This window comes from Ursus maritimus, unplaced genomic scaffold, assembly GCF_017311325.1.
Source record: "Ursus maritimus isolate PB19 unplaced genomic scaffold, ASM1731132v1 scaffold_4, whole genome shotgun sequence".
Classification (NCBI taxonomy): Eukaryota; Metazoa; Chordata; class Mammalia; order Carnivora; family Ursidae; genus Ursus; species Ursus maritimus.
In genome coordinates, this window is record NW_024426552.1 from 78137475 (window position 1) to 78155782 (window position 18308).

Here is an 18308-nt window from a genome sequence, read left to right on the forward strand (position 1 = left end):
ACTTAATGAAATGTTGTTAGCAAGGTCTAAAGACTGCCGGATGAGCAATGAGTGTGCGAATTAACATAAAAAGTAGTTTTGTATTCACAGGCCAACAGAATACTCATTGCATTTGTTTCACTCACAAGAACAGGGCGGCAAATATCTCAAATCACACTTGATTTCAACATACCAAGCCAAACGACTAATAAACCGCCCACAAAGAATGAAACTATTTTGAACTCGTCATTCTGCAAATACACATTATGATATGTGTGATGTATGATATGCATACAATTTTTTAAAAGATATGCATGAAATTGTGTCAGGCAGAAATGTACTAACCTTCCATGGAAAAGAGGAGGAGTCGAATATCCTGAAAGGGTTGGGACCCGCCTGCAGTCCCTCGGGAACTTCCTGTTGTCACCACACCTCTGGGTTAGTTATCTGAGCTCTCTCTGAGCAAAGCCCTCAGTGCCAGGAAATCCTTCTTCTCGTGAGTGTGATACGCACTCTCTCCAGTTTCCATATGCTGAGATTATACTTCTTCATCAGTGTGATGTGCTTGGTCAAATCAGGTAGGTCATTTACTGAAGGCTTTTCTTAATTACTTAAAAAACATTATGAGTAGTATTGTCACTTTGCTTTTGATTAGCCCAGCTCCTTCAGTGGACTTTTTAAGTTTTATTGCATCATTTTTAAGGAAACAAGATATGGGTTAAATGAACTTTCTAATCCTGAAAAAAAAATTTTTTTTCTCAGTAATAAAAGATTATTATTCCTTTACATTAACTGGTTCTTCTGATGTACAAAAAATAAAAGTGCTGGGAAATCTAAAAGTTCTTTTCTTTCATAGTTAAATTTTCTGTGCCTTTCCAACTCTATGAAATAAGATCATTTATTTTCCGGAAATTTTAAGTTTTATTTTATTATAATATCTAATATATAGAGGATCGGTTTTTATAAGCTTTCATACATTGACAGTTTATTTCAGTTATCTTTTAGGAAAACATGACTTTATTTATGTAAGCCCCGTGGAATGGTGCCTGGCATACTGAAAACTTAAAAATGATTAATCATAATGAATATAAATTAAAACAGTAACGTACAGCATAACGTCACTTGGCTGGCTCAGTCAGAAGAGCATTCGATCTCAAGGTCGTGAGCTTGAGCCCCACATTGAGTGTAGAGATTACTAAGTGAATGAATGAATGAATGAATGAATGAATAAATAAATAAATAAATAAATAAATAAATAAATAAATAAATACAAACAGTAATGTACATAACAGGGTAACAAAAATAAAATGAAGTGCTTTTTTAAAAAGAAACTAGGCCTTCTTAGGAATCCATTTCTTTCTTCTTATGATAGTTTAGTCTTGCGAAACTTTACCAGAGTTTATGGTAATAAAAATTGGTATAAGTTTCTTAAGGGAAATATGTTACGTATAGTATCCATAAAAATGTTCATGCCCTTTGAACTAGTAAAACCATTGCTGAGAATTTATTATAAGGAAATAACCTTTAAAAGGGAAAAAAAACTCTATAAGAAGATGATTCTGACAATGTTACATATAATAACTTGAAACTAGATACAGCAGAAATGTTTCTACATACAGGGATGGATAAAGTCCACTATATCATACTTTTTAAAAAAAATGTAGCCTTTAGAATAATTCTGAAGCTATGCAGAAATGTGCAAACATGTTTATAAAATAATGCCAAGTAAACAAAACAGAATTCAAATTTGTAGATAAACTAAGATTACAACTATGTTAAAATCATGTGTCTATGTTTAGAAAGGAAATGGAAAAGTTAAAATAGTTGTATTAGGATTTCAGGCTTATATAAATAAATTTTCCTTAATTTGTGCTTTTGAAGTTGATTTAACAGTAAGGAACAATTATACTAATGATGGTATTTTTCACTGAGAAGTCAACATTTTAAAGTGTGTGTTTATTGCAATTTTTAAATTTAAAAAATGAACATAAATTTAGAGATAGTTTTAGGGAAGCAGGGCTAACCCCAAATCCTGATGCTGATTTGTGGGTACTTTCTTCCAGTCTCGCATTATATATCTCTATATACAAAGTTGGAACTTTATTTCTTTGTGACCTGCCTTTATACTTAACATTACCTCATCAGTAAAGTCTTATTTTAAATGATTCCAGAAGACTCACTGCTGAGTGACAGAATCTAAGCAAGTCACACCACAATAAACTTCTGTAGCTAGAAGGAAAAAACATAATTATAGCTCTAAGCTAAATTTAGACTTCTCGGTATCTGCGAAACCATAAACTTGCAATGGGAGAGGGTATTGAATAATATGCATCTGATAGCAGAAATTATTCATCATAAAGACATTGATTTTCTGCTTTTCCCTTCTTTGGCTTGCTGTCCAAAAACCATCAAGTATTAAGATGTGATGCTGAAATGGAGAAGATACACGTTATTCACTATTGGAGATCTGTGTTCTGTTCTAACCCTAGTGAAATCATGGTGGGAATGTTTGCCATCATTTTACCAGCGAACAAGGCAATGGCTAGCAAGCTCTAGTGTGCGCCAGAATCACCGGGGATTTGTTTAAAATGCAGACCACCCCCAAAGATCCAGACTCAGTGGGTCTGGGGTGAGATCCTGGAATCTGCATTTCTAACAAACCCTCTGGTGTTTTCAGCTGCAGGTGATCCAAAGAACAAATGCTGATAACTGTTGTTCTACATTAAAGCTGTTGTCATGAATATATTTTAAAGTTACTCTTCTATCAATACTTTGGCTTATGGGAATCTGTGTAAAACTACGTAGATGCTTGCCTAGAGAAAATAGCTTAGTGCCAAAAACAGAATTATTTCCTCGGATATTTGAAGTTCTCCTGAGATAATTTATAACTCCATGGTGTGTGTGTGTGTGAGAGAGAGAGAGAGAGAGAGCGAGCAAGCGCGTGAGACAGAGACTCAGAGAGAGATTTACCCTTCTCTGACAGGGAGACAAAGGTGAGAGGTGGTGGAGTTATGCATATGATTAAGAGATGAGAATGAGGAAATCTAGTATCTCATTTGTTTTCTCAGTTGTATCCTAGAAATTATGCTGGTGGTTAAAAGCAGAAATGTCCAACCAAGATGGCATTTTGCCCATATGCTTCTTGTGTGTATTTGTCGGGGTTTTAAAAAAGAAATAAGAGATACTCCATCAGGCTTGGCCCTGGCCAACTGGGAATGTTTCTGTCTGGGAGCAAGTATTTCCTTCCCCCTTCAAGGTGCTTCAGGCCAGATCAAGAATCAAAATCACATGACACAGATTAACAGCAGAAAATAAAATTTAACTTAGTACCTATGGAGAGTCCACACAGACACACGGGTATTCCAAAGGACAGTCAGGCAAAATGAGGAATGTACATCATTCTGAGTTAAGGAGAAGAAGGTAGAGGTCTAGGACTTCAAAGGGAAGGAATGAATTCACAGGAAAATGAAAGCGTAAGTGTTTGGTAAATATGTTTGCTGGGTCACTCAGGAACAATGGGACATAGAGAAATTTGATCAAGGAGGCCTTGCTAGGTTCCTCCCTGTCTACCACACCTACTTCGTAACAGCGCAGTTATCTGTGGTGATAGCTCTCCTCCTGGAGCAGGTCCTCTATCTAAATTCTTTTAGGCTGTTGAGGGGGCTAAAGAGCTTTTCCTGAATCTGCTGGGGTTTTATTGCTTTTTTTTCTTATTCTTTTTTTTTTTTTCAAGAGAGATTGAGAGGGTTGGGGAGAGGCACAGGGAGAGGTTGAAAGAGAGAATCTTAAGTAGGTTCCATGCCCAGCATGGAGCCCAATGTGGAGCTTGATCTCACAATCCTGAGATCATGACCTGAGCTGAAATCAAGAGTCAGATGCCTAACCCACTGAACCACCCAGGCACCACACTGATTGCTTTTAATTCAAAATAAGCTTCATGACAAAATGGCCTGTTTGGGGGCAGCCTGCCTTTGGCCCCTACACTTCACCGTCTGGTTCAGAACAGGTTTCTGATGCCAAATTCAGTGTGGTTCCTCTGCATTAAAAAATACACAAACTGAGTTACTTTCCAGATTTAAAAAATTTAGTAGAATTTCATAGTAGGAAAATATCACTTCCCCCTTCTACCTCTTTTAAAAATAGGAGTCCAACTTATATTCTGATCTCTCCAAGGCAGTTTCTGGCCTAAAGGGATTTTTATTTCTGGGACTTTTGGAAATTACTTCAGAACGGTGTTTTCAGGCAAGCATAAAAATGTGCTCTAGTGTGGGTTACAGGAAACATCCTGACTTCACCGATTCACATGTGCTGGGCTGTGTCTCAGGCACTGACTAGTATCTGTTGCCCAGAATGTGGAATCCTTGACAACGTATCCCTTAATCTTGGCATCAGTAAATACTTTCAGGAAACATCAAGTTAGTATACCTGTCTGTGGACATCTGTTCCAAAGAAGTTATTAACACCTGTGTCATGTTTGGGAGTGGGAGAAATGATAGCTTGTGCACACCTTGAAACCCAGACTTGAAAGAAGTGTGAGTCAGGGCCATCCTTGTTTTACTTCCTGACTGAATACCATGCATTGAGATTAAATTAGGCGGAATTTCACTGAGCCTGTCACTTAGGTTCGGTTAGCGGACTGTACTTCACCAACCAGAAGTCTAAGAGAAACTCATACTTTCACTTTTAATCAGTTGACTCAGCCACATTGAGAGACTGAATATGAACCTACCTGTACTTACTCTCATAGAATCTCAGAACTTTCTACCCGCCTGCCCTCACTCACAATTGCTTCATCAGTGGGTTATTTCTGCCCACAGTTCCATCTTCTCTTTTCACTGACACCTCTTTGGATATGAATGAGGAGCCTCATTTTTGTAGAAGTTTTCTCCTAATCAGAAATGTGGGAAATGAAATCAGTTCCCAAAGCAGGTAGAAGCTAAAAAGCTAGAACGGCGTGTGACACCAAGACAGCTTGGGCAGCTTTGGTTGGCTTCAGGGCAGTAGGTCTTCTGATGATAAAGCAAAGTATCCCTTGCGAGTCTCATCAGAAGGGAGCGGGGTGGTCAGCGATTAGTCTGAGGGAATCACACTTTTCTCTCCAGCTGAGACTCGGCTGAAATAGGTCAATCTAGGGAGGGAAACAGGTCTATCTGTTTTCTCTGTTGTATCCTAAATAAATATAGCCAGCGGTTAGAAGATTGGAGGTGTCCTTCCAATCAGGAGGGCATTTTGTCTGTCCAACACAGTTTTCTCCGGCAAAGATAAAACAAGGTAACAGCTATAAGTAGTTCCTAAGCCTGAGAATAAGAGTAGTTTATTTTTGCAAGAACAGCTACAAACCCTCCCCACAACAGCCTAACTAAAGTGGGGGCTTTATTCCATGGTACAAAATGGAGGTCCATCACTCAGTCCCCAAGAGGAAAGAAAAACTGGAAACCTGGGAGCCTGTTTTGATGTTGACAGAAAAAAGTGAAACTTCTATCCAGTTACCCCCAAAAGACTTTTCATCTTTTCACTCTGGTCTTTCCATGAAAGTTTGAAATTATAGGAACCATTTCTTTAAAACAGTTGTATTGTGATATGATTCATACATACAATTCACCCATTTAAGGTGTTATTCAATGGTTTTTAGTATATTCACAGATATGTGCAACAATCACCAATTTTAGAACATTGTCATGACTTCAGAAAGGAACCTGGCACCTGTTAGCTACTGCACCCTATTTCCCCAACTCCCTCCTTCCCCCATCCCTTAGCAACCACTAATCTACTTTCTGTCTCTCTAGATTTCCCTACTCTGGACATTTCATATGAATGGAATAATAGGATTTGTGGTCTTTGTGACTAGCTTCTTCATTTATCTTAATGTTTTCAAGATTCATCTTTATTGTAGCATATGGAAGCATGTTTGTTAACCAAGGGTATTTAATTAGCCAAAAAGTCCTGCTTAACATAAAGGTGACAAAACACCTATTTGGTCAACATTTTATTTTATTTGTTTATTTTAAAGATTTTATTTTTAAGTAATCTCTGCACCCAACATGGGGCTCGAACTCACAACCCTGAGACCAAAAGTGGCATGCTCTACCAACAGAGCCAGCCAGACACCCCTGGTCAACATTTTAATTCCAAATGTATGGTTATTTCAGATCTTTTAATTAAAATTAAAAGAAATTTTAATTTCTTGTTCTATTAATTTTTTTAAATTTGAGTTGTCTTTTGTTAGTAAGACTGCCCTGGAAATTTATTTTCCTAAATTAGGTGCCTCATGTCCTTTCAAATCAGCTAGCTTGCAGATCTTAGAAGTTTATGTCCAAAAGGAATGCAAGAGATTAGCTAAATCTCTAAGCAATGAGGAACCAATCTGTCAATCTGAGGACAAGGATGGCCCAAAGAGGTTATTTGTTTTACTGGTTAATGACAGCACCAGAACCAAACCCAGCTCTCTGGCCAGGGAGAAACACTGTTACCTGTATACTGGTTAACATGCTTCCCTTTCCCCAAATCCTTCCAAAATGATGGAAGGAAAGTAATTAGTATTTACTGAGCACTTGCTTTGTATCAAATCCCATGATAAGCAATTTATTTATTTTACCTGATGTTCATAACAACCCTATGAGATCAGTACTTCTGGGAGCAAGAATTTCCTGCCCCCTTCATGGTGCTTCAAGCCAGACCAAGAATCAAATGAACATGAGACAAACTGACAGCAGAAAATCAAATTTAATTTAATACCTATGGGGAATCCACACAGACAAGGAAATTCCAAGGGACAGTCAGACAAAATGAGGAATATACATCATTCTGAGTTGAGGAGAAGAAGGTAGAGGTCTAGGACTTCAAAGGGAAGGAATGAATTCATAGGAAAGTGAAAAAGATGTGTTTGGTAAATGCGTTGCTGGGTCACTCAGGAACAATGGGACATAGAGAACGTTGATCAAAGAGGCCTTGCTAGGTTCCTCCCTGTCTACCACACCTACTTCGTAACAGTGTAGTTATCTGTGGTGATAGCTCCCCTCCTGGAGCAGGTCCTCTATCTAAATTCTTTTAGGCTGTTGAGGGGAAGGTAAAAATGCTTTTCGTGAATCTGCTGGGTTTTGATTGCTTTTTAACTCAAAAAAATCTTCTTGTCAACTAGCCCATGTTGGAGTGGACTGTCCTTGGTCTCTACAAATATTAACCCAACTCATTATCCACATCATCGACAACTATTAAACTTTTCAGCATTTACTGTGCACCAGCTAATACTTCAGATACTTCATAGACAGTATCTCTAATTCTCACCACAATCCTGACAGCAGGGCTGGGCTTAGGGGAGGTCAGTGAAGCACTCACCAGGTGCAAAATTTAAGGGGGTAAGGGAGACCCAAAGTCAGTAATCAAGATAAATTATATTTATGATTTTCATGCAATAAAAATATGTTTCATGATATTTTAATGCAACATGTAAATGATATTTTAATATTTTAGTATTATTTTACTGCAGATAGTATGTATACCCCTAATACTGCATTCTCACAGTGCATAATAAATGATACGCGTAAGTGGTATTTTGGGGGCATAAGTGATATTTTAATGTAATATCTTTGAAAATGAAAATCAGTGCAAATAAGTCAATGATGAAAAAATATCAGAGGCACCTGGGTGGCTCAGCAGGTTAAGCATCTGACTCTTGGTTTCGGCTCAGTTCATGATCTCAGGATTGTGAGATTGAGGCCCGCATCAGGCTCTGCACTTAGCAGTGAGTCAAGTATAGGATTTTCTCTTTTCCTCTGCCCCTCTCCCCACTTCTATGCTCTCTCTCTTTCTCTCTAAAATAAATAAACTTTTTGTTTAAAAGAAAAAATATCAAAATTTTAAATAAAGACAGACTATTATTTGTTTTACAACTCAGTGTTATTGTATAATAGGAGAAGTCATTCCCAGTCAGCCTGCCATTCCTGGGCCCCTGCCATCTTCATTTCCTTGCTAGGTGGTTTGGTTTATGAGAGTTGACAGTGGTGTCTGAACAGACTGAGTAATAAAGGGCCATATCTGTGGTCATGTTTTTTGACTATCGAGCTTTTACAAACTTTTCCCCACTTGGTTCAAAATCTGGGAGGATACTCTGGTAAGTATATATATAGTTTTTTTTTCTCTTGCCTCAGGCTCATTGTGGCTCTGCAGAGCACTGCCTGACAGACTGGCATTACTATGATCATTTGACACATGTGAAGCTGAGGCTCACAGAGGTTAGGTAATTCATTACCAAGGGTCACACAGCTAGGAGGCAATGGAGTTGACCTGACTCTGAAATCCATGCTCCAAAATCATGTTGTATTTTGTTTAGGACATTAGACCAAGGTTGGCAAATTTTTTCTGTAAAGAGCCAGATAGTAAATATTTTCGGTTTTGTGGGCCACTGGTCACTTTTACAACTGCTCAACTCTGCGTTATCACAGGAAAGCAGCCATAGACAATACATAAATGGTTATGGCCATACTTGGCCCAAGGGCGACCATGCATTAGACCATAACAAAATACCTCAGGCACAAATAATGTTATCTCTGAAGATGTTCTATCCAGGTTTCCTTGACATCTTACTCTGCTTGCATCTCCTGGAGCAGGTCCTCTATCTAAATTCTTTTAGGCTGTTGAGGGGAAGGTAAAAATGCTTTTCGTGAATCTCTTCTCCATCGGAGTCTGAATTCCTCATTGGCTGGGAGCATCACCCATCCAATTGTAATTTTCCAGTCCTTAACACTAACCAGCATTTCAGCGTAATTGAATTTCAAAGCAGACTGAAGAGGAAAGGCCATGTTTTTCTGCTTCAAATAACTTCTGATAGAAGAGGTTAAGCTTTAGAAACCAGTTTAACATGTTCTGTGGTTACTTGGTTAAAGGCTGTGTTAATACTACTTTCAAGTAAACGACTTCGTAACAAAACAATAAGCAAAAAGAGGTTTGCTTTCTGAAGGCTTACAAGTAATTGTTTTAGAAATATAAACCAGAAATTAAATATAAATATAAAGAACTGTATATATGAGGGTGAAGCAGTGTAACAGATTTTCTATTCACAGATATCTAGTCCATGCCTGCCCTCCAAATGGCCTAAGAATTTGGGGTCCAACAAGACACATTCCTGCTCTACGTGCTGGGGCATAATACTAGACAGAAAATAACACAGGGCTTGCCCTCAAGGAGCTTAAACTAACTTGTAACACGGTCCAAAATAAGAAAAATTTAATATTTTCTTTTTAAAAAAATTTTTTAAGATTATTTATTTATCAGAGAGAGCGCACGCAAGAGCAGGGTGGAGGGGCAGAGGCAGAGGGAGAAGCAGGCTCCCTGCTGAGTAAGGAGCCTGATGTGGGACTGGATCTTATGGCTGGGGTCACGACCTGAGCCTAAGGCAGACATTTAACCACCTGAGCCACCCGGTATCCCTAATATTTTCTTTTAAAATATTATTTCTGAGGGGAAAAGAATGAATAACCTCAGGTAGGTTTAAGCAGAGAACATCAGAAATGGAATGTCGAACCCATTTTTGTTTGCACATTATTTTGCAGGCCTTACTACCTGTAGACATATATTTACACAGTTCAGTCATAATGCATGTGTCATTTTATACTCCATTTATTTCATAAACATTATATCATATTCTACCTGGAGTATCCAGATGGATCATCCAGAATGGCTGAATAATGTGATACTCGCTTATTCACGAAACATTAACTGATGTCAACTCTGAGCCAGGCTCTGTTGTTGGCCCTGGGTATACAGCAAGGGATAAACAGATCAGTTATTTTGGAGCATCTCCACCGGCAGGGAAAGTTACTTCCGAACAAGAAAAGAATGCTTCAGGTGTGTGGTAGGAAAAAAGCAAATAGCACAGAAGGGTCGAAGTTCTCTAGAATGGGATTCAATACAAGAAGAAAGTACAATAATACCTACAAATCCCGGGGGAAAGAATATTGTTTGAAGTCAGGTTATCATTTAGGCCTAGGAATTCATTTATGGGTATGAATGAACTTAGGAGCTATATTATCCATTAGCCCTTCTTGAAAAGACAGCAAGAGCTCTCACCCAGGGGTGAATGAAGAAGCCTAGGAAAAGGATTCACTGGGAGCCATGATCGTGTACATTATAGCACTATAACTACATAACCGGGGAAATATGAGAATTACAGAAGACAGTTTTTATATACAGCCCATTCTCATTATTCATGGTAGTTAAAGTGCCATAAAGTCACCGTAAACACTGAATTAGCAAAGACTGAACCATTGCTCCTAGGGGAAGCAGGGTTTTCCAGGGTTAGGTTCCTGCAAACCTTTGGTTATGATATTTTTGTTCACCAATCAATACATAATTTTATTTTATGTATGTTTCTGTTTAAAAACACTTTATCTAGGGTGCCTGTGTGGCTCAGTCAGCTGAGCGTCAGACTCTTGCTCTTGGCTAAGGTCATGATCTCAAGGTGCTAAGATGGAGCCCCACGCAGGCTCCAAGCTCAGCAGGGAGTCTACTTGAGATTTCTCCCCCTCCCCCACTACACATTCACTCTCTCTAAAATAAATAAATAAATCTTAAAAAAGTAAAAATAAAGACATTTTATTTAATATATATTGTTTACTCATTAACACTGAACTTCATGGCCAACAGCACATCCACGCCTGAATGAAGCTTATCTGAGATACATATTTTCTCTGTAAGGCACATCACAGCACTTCAGGATTGTGCTTGGGGACCATTTAAAATGGTGAAGTCACCAAGAAAAAGCACAAGGAGCAAAAAACTTGGCAGAAAATAGACTGTGAAAAGGACATTGGTTATGGGAGCTGAAACTAGAAGGCAAAGCGTTGCCATGTTTGACCTCATTTGAGAGTGGACATGTGGTGCAACCCAATTTTTTTTTGCCATTCTGCACATGTCCATGGATGACTGCATAAGCACCAATACTTGGGGTGCCAAGTATTGATGGGGGGGTTACAAATAAATTTTGGTGAGTAGGTGAATTCATAAATACAAAATCCACAAATAATGGGGAGTGACTGTATTTTGATAATAGGAACAAAAAGTGTGAGTTTGTGTGAGTGTGTGTATGTTCTGAAGGAGGGGGCAGGGAGGAGATGAAAGGCAATGTGTGTTAACTCTCCCATCTTTCTTGGTAGAAAATGAGGGGCTAGAACAGATAAAATAAATACAACAGAAACTGTTTTCTGTGGACACATCAATACATAGAGGCTTAACTATTATTTATTTTTAAACTAAAAAAGGAATCACTAGATGAACTAAAAATAATTGTATAACTAATGAAAATCAGGAGAGAGTCATTGCGTCAGTGAGAAGTACTGGGTATGCTGATGCCCTCATTATTTGTAACGGAGGATCATTTGATGCTGTCTTAAGTTACTAAAGCAAGGACTAGAGCCGAGAGAGGAAAGACAACTGTTGTGGCAAAGGACAGAGGCAGGAAACGTGGCAGAAGTTAGAAATGTGCTCCACAGCAGTCAGAAATGACCTTCCAGAATCCTTGCTAGGGGTTCACCTTGGGGGATGAATACAGTATTAAGTCCAAGTGTGTCATCTGGGGTCCTCCCAGAAGCAGACACCAGCATGGGATGGGACACACAAGAGATCTAGGGGAGGAGCTGTGCGGGAAGGAGAAAGGAGGTGGGGGCAGGCAGGGAGAGCCTTCCTACCGTCGTACACCTGGCACACGTCGGACATCGGGGAAAGGAGCCTGGCAAGGAAGGACTGAGGAGGGGGAGCTGCAGTACGGTTGTGAGAATATTTCACCGGGGCTGATGGGGTATCCCTGAGCCAGAGTCTCCTGTGAGGCAGGAGGAGCCAGGGAGTAGCCCCCCTTCCTCCCCCAGTGCTTGGTCACCTGCTGGGAGCAGCATGGGAGGAGCCACGGCTTCGTGTGAACACTGGTGTGACCGGAGATGCAGGTGACTTCACCATGCTCCCCGCGGCAGGTTCTCTTGAAGACAGATCTGAGGGTGGCACTTCTATGGCCTCCGCACCAATTATATCGGTTATACCAATAAACGTGAACTCACCTGCTTTCTTTAAAAGGGCTCTCGGATTGGGCCATAAAATAAAACCCAGCTAGACGCTCTATGAAAGACCCCTTAAAACAGAGGGATTCAAAGTTAAAAAGGATAAAATCATGCTAGATAAATGCTAACAAAAAGAAAGCCTAGTTATAGTTATAATATCATTTGATGAAATTCAAGCAAAGAAAGTGCATTGAAATGAAAAAGGCCATAATACCTGAAATATTAAGTCTAGGTAATAAAAGTAAAAATCTATGAAATCAAAACTTAATAGTTTGGAAACTTGACTTTGTCCCGCAGTGTAATGTTCTACTTTGCTAAAGGGATCTTCCATTCTTAGCATTCAGATACGTGATTTCAAGATGATGTAAGAGAAGAAGATTCTTGAGTCCCAGACCAGGGGAAACTCCCTATTTAAATTCTTTTTTTAATACCATATCTCCTTTACATGACATATATCACAGGTTGCAGTTTCATACTTTCTGCATTTTATTTCACTAATGCCCGACTCGCCCTCTGAAGTGCCACCTGATCCAGAACCTAGGGGAGGGTCGACTTACTGGATGAATTGCACATTTCCTTTGATAATGAGAGAGAATATATATAAAGCCGTTACAGTATTTTGTACTGAGAGGAACAAGGAAATTCATTTTTCACTCAGTACTTACAATAGGCTTTTCCAGAGCCCAATGCCATTATAAAAATAACACATTAAAAAATATATGAAGTCAGAGTGGTTCTAGCAAATGAAAAATAAAAATCCACTTGCTCTGGGGGCGCCTGAGTGGTTCAGTCAGTTAAGTGTTCGACTCTTGATCTCTGGTCAGGTTCTGATCTCGAGCTTGGGAGTTCAAGCCCCGCACTGGGCTCTATGCTGGGCATGGAGCCTACTTAAAAAAAGTAAATAAAAATCTGCTCGTTCTGCCCTTCTTGCCTTTCAGTAACTGTCCATTGTAAGGCATCTAGTAAAGACTCAGCAGTCAAAGAGGCTGGTTGAGCCATTCCATAGACATGGAAAGTGGCACATGTGCTGAATATAGTCTGGCCCAAAATTCATGACTCTAGTGTGTGCCTTCCAACGACCCAGATATATGACTTTTGACATGCTGGCCTAACATGGCTCAAAATGAACAGACCTAGCAATTAAATAGTCCCCTTCTTTGGAAGGGGATCTCTATTTTCCCCACTATGACCTCATTCATAATTAATCTCCACAGCATTCCTCTCTTGGGCAGGTAGGTGGCAAGTGAAAGATGACGTAATTTCCCCAGGTCGCCCGGTGAGTCAGTTGCACAATGAGGAACAAAGCCCAGTTTTACTGGTGGCTGAGACCAAGAGGCTCAGCCCTGCCTAGTGACACCGCCTCTTCAGTAAAATGACTAATTAAACTGTCAATTATTTGCTCTGGGTCTTGCTCTACAAACACCAGAAAAGTTTCAGTCCACGTTCTCCGGGAGCATGCAATCTACAGGAAGAGAAAAATGGAAAGGGCCAAGAGATGGGGACAATTGTTACATAGATGAGTAAGGTCTGCCACTGGATGCACAACATAGGGAGCCTAGTTAATTGTACTGTACTGTATCCTTGACATTTGCTAAGAGAGTAGATCTCAAATGTTCTTGCCACACACACACACACAAACATGTAACTGTGAGATGATGGGTATGTCAACCTTACTGTGAAAATCAATTTACAAAATACACATATATCAAATCATCATGCTTTACATGTTAAACTTATACAGTTTTATTTCTTGATTATATCTCAATAAAACTGGGGGGCCAGGAAGACAGACAACTGTGAGCATGCCTTACTATACATGCTAGAGGAAACAGAGGACTATGTGAGTATGGGGCTCAGTTTTTAACCAGTATTTTCTAGGATGAGGAATTTCAAAACCTCAATTTTTAACCTTCTGTTTGAGCTGCTTCTGCTCATTCTGTTTTGGAATGTCATTCATTGCTGAGTACCAGAGCCTTTGCAAGAAGTTTCAAATAAAAGCATACATGAATGGACCCAGGTTATTTATTTAAAATGATTTATCTATTTATTTGAGAAAGAGAGAGAGAAAGCACAGGGGGTAAGGGCAGAGGGGGAGGGAGAGAGTGTCCCAAGAAGACCCCACACTGAGCACAGAGCCTGACACAGGGCTTGATCTCACGACCCTGAGATCATGACCTAAGCGAAACTAGGAGTCGGACACTTAACTGACTGGGCCACCCAGGCGCCCCTGAATGGACCCAGGTTATTAAGAAAGGGTAGAGATGCCAGGATGGAGTACTGAGGCTCAGAATGAGGGAAGAGTCTTCCTGGGTAGATTCACTGAGAATAAAGGCCCGCGGCAAATGGTTCTTCAGTTTCTGTTGGGGGAAGACAGAACAGGTGTTTCCCAAGGCCCTCCAGTCTCCTGTTGGCCAGTCGCAAGTCAGTAGTCTTCCCCTTCGATTCCCTCCCACAAAGAATGGCCATCCATAGGACCTTGCCCCTCTCCTGGATACCCTAAAGGACCATCTCCAGCTTGCACCTGGGGACTGATTGTTGCTCCACTTCACCTCCAACTTGCCTCTTCTCTCTCAGCCAAATAGCATGTAGGAGAGTGGCTCATAGCATAGTTTCAAATAATTTTTATACTAAAAAAAAACAGTCTTCCCAAACATTAGAGTTTGGATCTGCATGCCAGTGTTGATCAGAGATTTACTTTTAACTTTTATTTGATCGTGGTTCCTTTTTTTTTTAAGATTTATTAATTTATTTATTTGAGGGAGAGAGCAGACTAGTGAGAACTCGAGTTGGGGGGGGAGGGGCAGAGGGAGAGGGAGAAGCAGACTCCCTGCCAAGCAGAGAGCCCAACTCAGGGCTCAGTCCCAGGACCCCGGGATCATGGACCCGAGCTGAAGGCAGACGTTTCACCGACTGAGCCACCCAGGCGCCCCTTGATTATGGTTCTTGATCAAGACCTTACATAATGTTGCAGAAGTAACAACCTATTTCAGCACCCAAGGCCCCCAAAGCCCTCCTTCCCTCTTAACCCCTCTTTCACCTTCCATCTTGGTCTTTAGCTTATTTCCAACTTCCTGTTCCTTTTCAAACAGAAGACTTAAGCATTCTTACCTGTTTTTATTTTCTGGTATCAGAACTCCCAACCTCACTCCCACTTTGTATCTCACTGATATGGCCGCCCCCCTTCCTTTTCCTTTTATTTAAGCTTTTCATTTGGAAATAATTTCAAACTTGCAGAAAAGCTACAAGAATTAAAAAAAAAATACTCAGAACACCAATAACCCTTTACACAGATTGACCTATTGTTAACATCTGCTATCTATGCTTTATCATTTGCTGTCTCTCTCTGCCCCCCAATTTTTTTTCTGAACCATTTGAAAATAAGGTGGCCATTTAGTTATAAATACTTAAGCTGTATTTCCTAAGAATTAGGATTTTCTCCTACCTAAGCATTGTATAGTTATCAGCTTCAATTAATATATTCAATTAATGTATATGCTGATACCATACTTTTATCTAATTTAATGTTCATGTCCCAATTTTGTCAATTGACCCAATAATTTCTTGTATGACATTTTTTTCTTCCATCACAGGATCCAGTCTAAGACCAGATATTGCATTTATTTATCCCATCTCCTCAATCTCCTTTAATCTAGAACATTTCCATAGCCTTTCTTTGTCCTTTATGACATTGGTCTTTTTTAAGAATATGGGTCCCTTTTTATTTTTCATCTGAAAAAAATTTTTTTTCTTTAAGAATTTTTTTGGGGGGCATGTGGCTGGCTCAGTTCGTTGAGCATCTGACTCTTGGTTTCAGCTCAGGTCATGATCTCAGGTCATGGGATTGAGCCCCACGTCGGGCTCTGTGCTTAGCATGGAGTCTGCTTGAGATTCTTTCCCCCTCTGCTGCTCTTCCTGCTTGTACTTTCTCCCCGCCCCCTAATAAATAAATAGAATTGTAAAAAAAATTGGGGGGGGGCACTGCAAGCCCCCTTCCCTGCCAATGCTGGCCAGTTACATCACACCCAAACCTTACAGGTCCTTTTTTAAGAAAATAGAATATTCCTCATTTTGTGTTTGTGTGATTTTCCCCCGTGGTTAGGTTCAGGTTATACATTCCCCACGGGAGTACTACAGCTACAGGCACATGTGTGTGTCTGCCCCTCATTGGTAATGTTCGGTTTGATGACCTAGTCAAGGTGTTGCTCAATTTCTCCATTGTATAGTTACTGCTTTTCCCCTACTTGCTAATTAGCAATCTGTGGGACAAAGTTTAAGACCATACACATGTGCCCCTTCTCAAAATAACCACCTCCTCAGCTTAGCATCCACTGATAATTCTTGCCTAACCAAGCTTTATTATGATAGCTGCAAAATGATGAGTTTCACCCCCAGCATTCACTCCACATTTACCAGCTGGCCTTCAGCACTATACCGCAAGAGTCCTCTTTTCTATTCCATTGATTTGTTTCTTTGTCTGTTTATTTGTTATGGAATCAGGGATCCCTAATTTTCCCCAAAGGTCCATAAATCATTACTGTCCTTAATTATTTAGTGCTCAAATATCCCAGATCTGGCCAGTGGAAGCCCTTTCAGTCTGGCTTCCTATGTCCTTGTGACACATTTTAAATAGTCTCTTACTTTCTGCTGTAACAAGATGCTCCAGCCTCATCTTTTGCTTCCACCCCATCCCCAACCTTTCTCTTAAGGCCATCCTTAGAGATTACATAGCAGGAAGAATGCTTGAAGATGGTGCTTGAGGAACAAGGAGGGTGTTCAAGAAGGCACCATGTTACACTGTTTCAGATGCTACTGAAAGGCTCAGGGCGGGGCACGTGACTTTTTCCACTGTTGTCCCAGGCAGGTGCTCTAGACACAGAAAGAGGTGTTTGGACCATGGAGATACAGTTACTGAGACCTCTCCTATGTGCTGGGCACTCGGAGGGATACACAGATTATAAAACACCCATTCCAAGGAGGTGGTCCAGCAAAATAGACACATACCCATAACACACCCCTGCAAGTGTTTTCATTTTGCTGTCAATGAGATACATACAAGGGTTTGGGAGTTCTGGGATGAAAGACAGTATTTAAAGCTGAGAGAGTCATAGTAGGTGTCGCTGAGGCCACTTTTGGGTTAGACCTTGAAGGAGAGTAAGATTTGGAAAAATGGTTTTCCTGGTGAAAAAGAACTCACTACTTATGTATGCTGAATCAGGTATGACTTTGCAACTTCGTTTAACTAGATCCAGCCTCCTGCTGGGTGCTCTGAAGCACAGAAAGAAGGCCAGCGAATGTAGGGCAGCACTCTTGCTTGACGCCCAGCTAAGGAAAGAACCGTCATGATGCCATCTAATTTTTATTTTCAGACACAGATGAAACATGTCCTTCATTCACCAGACTGAGCTTTCACAGTGCAGTGGTCGGTACAGGACTAAATGTGAAGTTGATGCTCTACACAAGAAGAAACCGGACCTGTGCACAAGCCGTCAACTCCACATTTCTGGGGAACCTGAACGTGACCAAGAAAACCACCTTCGTTGTCCATGGATTCAGGCCTACAGGCTCCCCTCCAGTTTGGATGGAGGACTTAGTCCAGGGTTTGCTCGATGTGGAAGACATGAATGTGATTGTTGTTGATTGGAATCGAGGAGCTACAACTGTAATATACAACCACGCCTCTAGTAAGACCAGAAAAGTAGCAGTAGTCTTGAAGGAATTTATCGACCAGATGTTGGTAAGAGAGAATTCTCCTATATGATTCAGGGCCAAATTGACACTGGCCTGTTATCTGGAGATTTAAAACCAAGACATATCTGCAGTGAACAGAGGGACTATTTTGAAAATCCAGCTAAGCCACAGGGAAGATAGAGAGCACAGCTGGAGGGAAGGCCCATAGATATGGTTGTGCAAGTTGTGCACTGCACAGGCACCCATCTAAGGGAGCACCATTGTCATGGTACACATTATAGATCTATATATTTATTATGATATGTTCCCAGCAATAACAGTAAAGTGTCCTCAGGAAGGGACATCTTTTTCTAATTCACATAAAGGTGTCTTACGGGTAAGAGAGGTTCTCTCTGGGGGTTTTCTGGCTTCACTGTGTAGAGTTTCCTCATCTTCTAGAGCTATTCTCTTTCCTAGAAATGCCTGAAGTTTCCTGACCTGACTATCCAAGACCCAAACTGATACATGTGGTCTGATGATAGATTTTTGTGTGTGTATGATTTATATTTTTAGAAGACTCACGAAGATTAAATAAATCTTAAATTTTATTTAGTGATC

At 40.2% G+C, this 18308-nt stretch overlaps 1 protein-coding gene across 1 annotated transcript in view; it reads left to right on the forward strand.

Annotated features, from left to right (window-relative positions):
* Positions 1-349: 349 nt before the first annotated feature.
* The window catches only part of LIPH (lipase H), a 42508-nt gene continuing 24549 nt past the window's right edge, over positions 350-18308 (forward strand). The window contains exons 1-2 of the mRNA XM_008705229.2: positions 350-557; positions 17390-17757. Coding sequence (XP_008703451.1) covers positions 509-557; positions 17390-17757 — 417 coding nt within the window. The 5' untranslated portion in view covers positions 350-508. The remainder of the gene's footprint in view (positions 558-17389; positions 17758-18308) is intronic.